Source organism: Gavialis gangeticus, unplaced genomic scaffold (assembly GCF_001723915.1).
Source record: "Gavialis gangeticus isolate Ggan-Ray unplaced genomic scaffold, GavGan_comp1, whole genome shotgun sequence".
Lineage (NCBI taxonomy): Eukaryota > Metazoa > Chordata > Crocodylia > Gavialidae > Gavialis > Gavialis gangeticus.
The window spans coordinates 58305108-58315341 of NW_017729004.1; the positions used below are offsets into that span (position 1 = coordinate 58305108).

General features: G+C 38.5%; 1 protein-coding gene across 1 annotated transcript in view; it reads left to right on the forward strand.

Moving 5' to 3' along the window:
* PPP1R9A (protein phosphatase 1 regulatory subunit 9A) overlaps nucleotides 1-10234 on the forward strand; it is a 350009-nt gene that overhangs the window by 271723 nt on the left and 68052 nt on the right. The window contains exons 9-12 of the mRNA XM_019508446.1: nucleotides 515-744; nucleotides 2231-2327; nucleotides 2439-2610; nucleotides 7344-7382. Coding sequence (XP_019363991.1) covers nucleotides 515-744; nucleotides 2231-2327; nucleotides 2439-2610; nucleotides 7344-7382 — 538 coding nt within the window. The remainder of the gene's footprint in view (nucleotides 1-514; nucleotides 745-2230; nucleotides 2328-2438; nucleotides 2611-7343; nucleotides 7383-10234) is intronic.

Genomic DNA, 10234 nt, shown 5'->3' on the forward strand with positions numbered 1-10234 from the left:
TGTATTTTCTAAAAAAACACTGCTTTGCTTGCAATTTTTATCATACTGTCAGCATTCTTATTCAAGGGTCAGATAGTGAAAACCAGAATGTCAGTCGCTGACTTCTCAACCTCCTTGAAGCATTCTGGGAGTTTTAGTGCGTTGTTAATTATGCTAGGCCTTGCTTAGCATGAGCACTATCTCACAACCATGAATGGATATACCAGAGAAATCACCAGCATGCACTGCGAGTGAAACATCAGCATTTTAAAATAACCTACTTATTCCACAGGAACACAGAGGCTGCACAGGAGACCAAAGGCAAAAGATTCAGATTAATTTGTTCATTATTCTTCCTTGTTAAATAGTAAATGAATGTTTTCATTATACTATACTACTGTTTGTCTTAACAGTATTTTACCATTAGAACTAGAAATACACAGCTATTTACTGCTCACAGTATTTCAGATCATCCTAAATTACTGAACTTTAATGAAGCTTTTTACTGACTAGCCTGTGGATTTGCTGTGTTCAGCTACAGGCTGCTGAGAATGAGAAAGTGAGATGGGAACTGGAGAAGACCCAACTCCAACAGAACATTGAGGAGAATAAGGAAAGGATGATGAAACTAGAGAGCTACTGGATTGAGGCACAAACCCTGTGTCATACTGTGAATGAACACCTCAAAGAGACTCAAAGTCAGTACCAGGCTTTGGAGAAGAAATATAACAAGGCAAAGAAATTGATCAAAGACTTTCAGCAAAAGTAAGCAGTTACCACAGGCTGACAGATTAAATTAGAGACTAGATGGGCACATATTACTGCATCTCTTGAAATACAGACCCCTTTGTAAAACACCTGTTTTCACATTATTCACTTTCACATCAAAATCATTGGGCTTTTTGTCACTGAGAAACATTAGCATTGAGCAGGATTTTTTAAAATGATAAACATGAGATTAATCTGTAATGCTCAACCTCAACTGTTGGAAAACTATGAAGTCACTGAATGCAATTGCACACAGCCTAGAGCAATCATGGCATGGCATCTTGATGTTTGGTTAGAAACGCTTCCATTGATTTGTTATGAAGTTGGATCAGTTTGACTCACTGTTGCACTGTTGTTGTGTACTGATGCAACATCAAACAGCAAATTAGAGCGTGACGTTGTCACACTGTGCTTTTCCTCTTCCTCCTGAATACTTAAGACTTTTTGAGTTGAGCAGAACTAGGTAGTGAACACCTGAAATGTTTCATTTTGATCCCTACTTCTGAGAGCTAACCACAGAAACTATTTCATTCATTTATAGAGAATCTCTCATTCCCCAAAGAATTTTACATAGAGATTGTTCCTCCCTTGCTGAAACACAGCATGTCTGGAATGGAACTCTGCTGTTTAACAGCATTAATCAGCTATAAAAAAACAAAAAAGAGCAAATATGTTTTACCTCTGAAACTCTAGGAAGGATTTATAGTTTATAGATTTATGGTTCAATAAGGACAAGTGCAAAGTCATGCATTTCGAATAACACAGTCCCATACGCCAGTACATGCTGGGAACCAACTGGCTAAGCAGCAGCTTGGCAGAAAAGGATCTGGGAGTTACACTGGACAATAAGCTGAATATGAGCCAACAGTGTGTCCTTGTTGCAAATAGGTCTAACAGCAGGCTGCACTGCATTAGTAAAAGTGTTGCCAGCAGATTGAGGGAAGTGATTATTCCCCACTATTTGGCACTGGTGAGGCCACATCTGGAGTACTGTGTCCAGTTTGCCTCCGTGCCGTACAGAAAGGGTGTAGACAAATTGGAGAGAGTGCAGCAGAGGGCAGTGACTAGATGATCTCCTGAGGCTCCTTCCCACCCTAATTTTTTATGATTCTGTGATTTTAGGTAGATAAAAAGGTCATTATCCAAACTAGAATTTTGCAAGCGCTCCAAAAGAAAACAGCACCTGTTGTGAATGGTTCCATTGGGACCATACGTGACCTTAGATTTTCAAAGCAAAAGGACGAGTAGAAATCCTCATCTAGTGCGATCCTGCATAGCTTCTTTGGAGGATTTGCCTTAAACTCCTAACTCACCTAAGAGATTTTTTTTATGGTGCATGATCTTCTAATTAGCAGGAACTCTCTTTTTAACTCAGGATTATTTTAAGAAAATGAATACAAAGCATACACTATTTCAGTAAATATAATTTACTATTATAATATGTGATTGTTTTGATCCCAGCAAATGTATTTTTGCCCCTAAGAGAACTTGACTTCATCAAACGTCAGGAAGCTGAACGGAAAAAAATAGAAGATTTGGAGAAAGCGCACCTTGCAGAGGTTCAAGGGTTACAAGCTCGTGTGAGTAGTATTTGCTCAAGTGCCTGAAGACTAAGGTAATTCTGTTTGATAATCTGGAAAAAATAGTTCTAGTGATACATTTGTGCTAATAATGGTATATGTTTCTCTTAGATTAGAGACTTGGAAGCTGAAGTTTTCAGGCTACTGAAGCAAAATGGGAGCCAAGTTAATAACAACAACAACATTTTTGAAAGGCAAACATCTTTTGGAGAAGTCTCCAGAGGAGATCCAGTGGAGAACCTAGATGCAAAGCAGGTGTCTTGCCTGGATGGCTTAAGTCAAGGTTTGTTTGAACCAACCCAAAGCACTCATTAATTTTTATCATGAATTTCATGATTATGATTTAGGGGTTTACTGTAAATAGTAAATGAATATCATAGTGATCCAGTCATTTTAGTAAAATGCTGTATCTAATAGCACACGCTTTGTGGTATTCCATCTAATGGCTGTGCAGAGCACCAAAATAGTTGTAAAATACATATTCAGCAGTGAATGTAAATGACTGTGGCCTGTTAATAAAGCAGAGGTCATGCCTGATTCATTAAACCTCAAAATAATTTGCAATAGGATGCCTTCAATATTTAAGTTTCACTCAGCATTGTATCAATAAAGTAGGGGAAAATAGCATTTCCTTCTGTGTCTTATGTCCTTAATTATCAACCATCAGTCAACCAAAGAACAATCAGAAGCAAATTTAGCAAAATGAGAAAAGCAACATAAAAATGACCCATTGTAAATGGATCTCTTCTGTGTGTACAAAGAATATCTAATTATTTGTGTGTATTTACAGTGTATGTATATAGGTTAAAATATATCTACCTACAGATAGGTATGTATATATGTGTATATATACACACCTTTGTGTGTACATATGTGTTTTGTCTCTGTTCATCTGTGTATATATAAATGGGAAGATATTACATATTGCATGGACATGTCAGAGCATCATTTTAGGCATGATAGTGAATCTCAAGTAGTTTGTGATGTCATTAGACTTCACACGGCTTAACTCACTGTTGTCTTGTTTTGTGCTTTATATATTTGCAGAACATGACAGATTTTAATCGGAAAAAATGTTTTTATTAAAGTCATATACAAAAATCCACCTTTTCCCTTTTCCCTGTTGTTTGTTTTTCTAATGAAAAATTTACAGTGGATTTTAAGCTACTGAAAAACAGCTCATTGCTTGATGGTTCCTTAATAGAAATGGAGATAACACAGTCTATTATCATACACCTGATTATTGTGCAGTGCTGTAATGCAAATTGTACCAATTAAATGTTTTGGTCTAGTGGTTTTCTTCACACTTAAAAACAAGTTTTGGTTAATAGCTAGGGTGACCATATTATTCTTAAGGAAATCCAGGACACTGCCCCCCCAGGTCAGTGGCAATGCTGCAGGCAGAGGCAGGCAAGGCAGGAGTGCAGAGCTCAGTCCAGCAGGGAGGTAGAGTGTCATGGTGCACCAGGCAGGTGGGTACCAGGCACAGCTACCGCTGCCCGCACATGCCTGGTCCTGCTCCTGCTCCTGCTGAGCAGTGGCTGGAGAGGGGGAGATTGGGGGATTGGCCTGGGCACGGCAACTCCTGCCTGGAGTGGAGACCAGCTGGAATGAGGTGGGGCAGGGTGAGAGCACTGCTGTGATCTGTTTACGTGTGTGTGTATGTCTGTGTAGGGCATCTCTGTAACTATATATGCCCTAAGGGTGGCACTGTGTGGCAGACAAAGTCACCCCCCCAATTCTGTTCTTAGTGCCAAGAAAGTGTCCTAACAGACTTGGGACACTCTCTAAGTCACTCTTGGCACTGAGAAAAGAATTCAGTGGGTGAACTTGTCTGCTGCTCAGTGCTGGACTTAGGGGCGGAGGATGTGTGCAACCACCCAGGGTGCCATGCAGTGTTCAGCTCAGCCTGCCCCCCTCCTCCAGCCTCTGCTCAGGAGGAGCTGGGCTGAGCACATGCAGGTGGCAGCAACAGTGCCCACCCACCTGCCTACCTGGTGCACTATGCTGCTCCGCTCGCAGAAATGTGCACCACATCTCTGCCTACAGCAGCTGATTCCGGCACTTTTATTTCAGTTGTCACCAACTGGCTGGGATGGTAAATTAGGAATAGTCAGATGCAAAAGCACGAAGTGAGAGGGGAATGACTAGGAACTAGTACATCGGAGAAGAATAATAGGAGAATTTTAATGAACGACAAATTCTATGAGTAAACAAAGGTAACAGCCCAGTGCCCTATTACTCCATAGTAACAGAAGTGTCCCAAATGAGGTAATTGCTCTTTTCTCCTGCAAACTGGTAAGGTCTCAGTTAGGACTCTGGGGCCCACCAAAATCAGTTTGCACATCATATTCATGTTTGGACTATATGCTTTTATAAAGTATCGGCAACCTGGAGATACTTCTGTTTCTTCTGAACTATCTTGCCAGCAGCACCTCTGATGTAATGTAAGGTAAAAGAATGAGCCTGACAGTCTGGAAGGAAGTGGAAATCTCTTTATACTGTCAAAAAGATGTTGTCAAGAACATAAGGGATATCACACTTATTAATTAATAATGACAGAACAAGAAATCAAATGGATTTAACATGCATAATGAGGCATTGAATTAAATGCAAGTAAAAATAATAACTTCACCATTGAAATTAATCAAGTAGTTAAGCAAGCTGTTAGGGAAGGTGGTAGGGGCCCCAGCCCTAGAGACAATTTAAATTAGACATAGCTGCATCATGCATATTTTAAGAATAATTAAATCAATCCTCAGATGGGAGATCTGCAACCTAAGAAGGGCTAGAGATCAATAGAGATTGTTTCCAGCCCAGAATAACTGAGTGAACACTTGGGCAGGTCTTGATTTCCCAGGGGCCTTTAAAATCTTAATAACTGCAGTGTAGAAGATTTTGCAAAAAAATTGAGCACCCTCAGGTGTCATTGATGCTGACAGGTGGTTGTGAGCACCTTACCAGACTGAGTGAATTGCATGTTTCATCTCAAATAAAGTAATTTGTGAACTAGGCAACTTACTATACAGGTAAATCCTGATTTTACTAAAGCCGTGTCACACATTGTATAGTCAATTAAGGTTTTGATATGCACTGCAACCAAAGAACCAGGTGTAAACATGGTTTTAGATATCGCACATCGGGGTTACCTATAGTTGTCTCTGGTGGTATTGAGATAAAGGTACTTTCAGATGTTCAGATGGTACAAAAGAAAAATCAGTAGTAATCACCAGGCTTCTGGTTAGATTCTTAGGCCCCAGCAGCTGCAGCTGGTTCCTCCCAGGAAGAAAGTTCTGGCCCAGGTAGAGCTAATTGTAGGTTTGGGGTATCAGATTAAAATAATTTGGGGCAGAAAAAAATGCCTACTTGTATATTTCTACAGTCCCTTGTATGGAGAGACACTAATTGTGATCACGGGCTATGAGCTCTTTATTATATAAGTATTTAATAATATTTGAAGTCTAGTTAAAGCTGTCTGGTGTAGAAAAATGCATTGAATAAAACAATTTTGTCAGACGTATGAATACCTCATTAATATTGGTATTTCTAGCAATTATTTCATATGTGAACACAAACTAAATATTGCTCTATATACAAATCAATTTGAATGACTATGTTTAACCCAATAAAAAAAAGATTCTCCTGCTGAAACCATTCCGCCATATGGTATGCAGGCCTTGCAGCTTTGCTTCCCATAAATCAGCACAGAGCTTGGGTGTGCTTCTTTCTACTATTTATTACTTTGGAATCTCAGAAATTTACAGAAGTACTTATGAAGATAAGAAAGTCAGTGTATATCCCCCAAACAGCCCCATTACAGAAAATGCATACAGTCAAGTTTTTAGTTGAGCTCTTGACAAAAGTGATTAAGGAGTGGTATGATTTAGAGAAGTCATTCTGTAAAAACCAAACAAACAAACAAACAAAAAAATCACCTGAAAAATATTCAGTGTACGTTCTGCCTGTGAATCACAGCTGCTTATGTTTCTGACAAAAAGTGAATGTTTACAACTGTTATTCTACAGAATCAATACAGCTGTGAATGTGGAGCTGAAATCTGTTCTAAGGCAATTGCCATCATCATATCTCAGCATTAATCACATAAGGCTAACATTTTAAAAGTGGTTGCATAAAGGAAAATATCTGATTCCACATATAGGCAACTAAATACAGCTGTAGAACTAAAATCTAAGGCAATTGCCATCATTGTATCTAAGATTGATTTTCAAAAATGCTGATTATTTATACCCCTGTGAGTTTAGTAAGTACTCTGAAGAGATGAGGTATAGGATTTTAGTAGAAGTGGGTAAGAAACAGATTTTCCATTTTGTAAAAAGTCAGTAAGTTCAAAATTTTCTTCTGTTCCAGAACAGAACAAAAGTTTAGATTTCTGATTAAAAAACTCTAAAAAAAATTATTCCTTTTGGCTTGACTCAAAAAGTTTTGCGTTGATTAAATTGAAATATATCATTCCAAGTTCAAGATTTTAAATGCTTTTAGGATAACATGAAAAAAATGTCCTCTTATGAAAATGTTGAAATGCTTTATGTCAAATTTTTGATGACCTTTTGTCAAAATGTACATGTTTCCACAAACTTGTTTCACTTTTAGTGAATCAAGATTTTTTTATGGGAAGATACTATGTTGAAAAAATCTTAATCAGTTTGACTTATGCAGCAGTGTTGAAAGTCTGTACCACTTAGGTGCCTGTATGTGGATTTAGATGACTAACTTTCCATACCCTAATTTGATTATAATGGAAAACACAGGAATAACCTAGTTTGATATTTAGATTCCAAAGAGTCTCTTGCAAAATAAAGAAATGAATAAAATGTTATATTTCTTCACTCACTAAATTCCATAAAGGACTCTCTTAACTATGCTCAAGGGTAACTTGAGAGTCCAAGAAATTTTCTGCTCTTAGTAATATTATTCCTGTGTAAAGATTTTAAGAAATTCCCTTACATTGTGTCTAGTAACTTTTTCATTATCTACTCACCCTATGCACATTCACAGAAGGAGCTGTAGAGTGGGGAGATCCTGATGATGTCTTTGGTAAGTTTTTTTCTCCTGAGCAGCGTTCTGTGATGTGTAGAGTATTATGCAGTCTTTGTGACCGTTACGTGGTGAGCTCCACTCTCTTCTTTTTAGTTCTTACAATGCTTATTCCAAGAGTATGTCACATACACTATGAGTCATTAGCATTAGAGTCCTGTAATGCGGCTGTCCATATGGGATTGGATTCAAGTTTTTTAGTTCTTTCAGAAATGCTTACTCAATCCTCAACTAGAAACTGTCAGGGACTTGTCTTCTTCAGAAAATTAGGACATATAGCCTATGTAAAAAGGAACATGTTTAATATTATCTTGGCTGGTAATAGAGCCATAGGTTTAAGAAGGACTAAAGGTATAGAACAGGGGTTTTCAACCTTTTTGGATCAGTGTACTCCCGGTGGCTGGAAGCCGGGGGGGTGGCACGCGGCTGAATGTGGAGTGGTGGCAGCCACCATGTGTGAGCTTCCCCCATCCCCTGCATCTGGCCAGGCGGGAAGCACCTATGTGGCTCAAGGGATGGTGTGTGGCAGCACTCCGTCCCCACTTGCGCATACCCCCTGTGACCTTCGCAAGTACCCCCAGGGGTGCGCATACCCCTCGTTGACAACCCCTGTTATAGATGGATGTAACAATTGTATTGATATCAGTGGAAATTGATATGGGCTGCTGTGCTGCAAATATTGCATCTGTTTGACCGTAAAGTTACAGGGATAGCAAAACCACTCCAACTTTAACCCTGCTTCATTGAGGGTCAAAGTTAGGATAATTTGGCTAACTTGCATCACTACAGGATCATACAAACCTAACAGATTATAACAGCTATTGTGCGCTCTCAACTAGTGGCTCGTCTCTAAAATATATGTTTGTCTTGACACTAACTGACATGATGGGAAAATATAACTTATTTCTGTCAACGTTGTGTGATCAGGCTTAACATCATGTTATTTAATACGACTCCTCAAGATCTAATTTTGATAAACTGTCAGTGACTTCAATAGAAGTTTTATCAGAATGAAAGAAAAAATGAATTAGGACCTCATAATATGGAATATACATTGCCCTTTGTTGTGTGTGAAACTCTCCAAAGTCTTAAGAAGTATGCTTCTGTCAAAGGACATCATTTGTCAAGAAATTACAAAGAAAATCCAAACAGAGCCTGGGTGATGAAATATGTCCATAATAAGAGAAGTACACGGAGGCTTCACATATAGAGAGTTCAGTGTTGTTGTTGACTTCAATCACACTTTCCCCTTATTTCTGCATGACCCGTACCCTAAACTATTTTAATTATAGTGCTCTTTGGGTACTATTTGTATATTTTGCAATGCAGTTCACAGAAGTAATGGATTTGGGGAGATTTGGAAATGCCATGAGTGCCCTGTGTAGCAGCACTGGGAAAACTAAGCAAGTTGTTTTCTTCTGTGTTGATATAAAAATAATTCAAAATTATTCTTAGACCTCCTGCAAGCAAGTCTAATCAAAAGGGCTCTTGGAGCAAACTTTGGCCAGTAGGAGCATGTCTTTGTGAGCTGTTTTTTAAGCTTTTTTAAAGTGATTAGAATGGTTCATAAAAACGGAAATTTATTTAAGGAGAATAAATAAGGCTCTGTGTTTGTGAGGACTTTCAGAATCATGCTCAGATTGCTTCCATTTTCATTTCATTTCCAAGATGGGAGAATAGTGTAAGTACTATTGTACTTCATGATCCTTCAAACTCTTTGATAGGAAAAATGTTAGAGAGCTTGTTAAATTTGCTTATAAGGGGAGTGGGAACACAAGGAGTGATATAAGTTATCTGGATTAATGTTAATGGGCATTGTGTGTATAAACCTCTCTCTTGAAGAGAATTGAAAGACTTAAGCAATGCAAGTCATTACTATGTGCAGTTGCCCCATTGAACCTTTACAATGGGATCACAAGGCAAACAATGAGTCTGGTTCTGCTGTGTCCTCTGTATAGTGAGTATATGAATGAAACGTGTTTTTCCCCAACAGAAAGCTTCACTGAAAGTTTTTCCTTCACTGAAAAAGTTTTGTCTTGCGGGCAAAATAAATATGTGATGCATCCGTAACGTGATGTTCCATAAAACAGCTCATAACTCTGTAGTTGCATGGTATACCCACCATTTTGGTGGGAAAGCCTCTGGAAGGCTGTAGGAGAAAACCTAGTTCTCTTAAGGTCAATGAAAATTTTGCCAGTGACTTCAGCAAGGCCAGGATTTTATCTTGTCCCTTGATTAGGAGCTACAGAAGCAGTTCAGCTCTTCTTCATTCTTTCTTTAAGGACCAGTGTGGTTCTGCAGCATGTTTATCTTCTCCGACACTACCCCTTCCTCCTCCTCCTCTTTCCCCATGAAATAACCATAATTTCTCCCTTGTCCTGATAAAACATAGTAGAGAAAAATGAGGAGGTGACAGTCTTCTTTGATATTAGCATTTAACCCACATCTAATAGTTTAAAACTTTGGCATTTTTGCAGGATTACTGCAATGTAACTAATATAAGAAGCATGAAAATCTGTTGAAAAGTTGTGAAGTAATCTCCTGTGGGTCAAATACTTAGGTTCTTTGTCAAAGAGTGCTCAAGGTTTAACCAAGAAAACTGCTATCAGCTTGCTAGGAAAATGCCTGAGTTGAAATGTAAGTTAAGTCCCTCAGAATGTATCCTTATGATATAGAGGTATAGGTTGTAGCTGTGTTGGTCTAAGGACATAGGCAGACAAGGGTCTTTGGGTGAATCTGATATCTTTTATTAGACCAACTTAAATAGTTGGAAAACAATTATTAAGCAAGCTTTTGGGTTCAAAAACCTTTCGTCAGGCTAAGGAGGTTTCAGCAGTTGGTGTGTGCTCTTC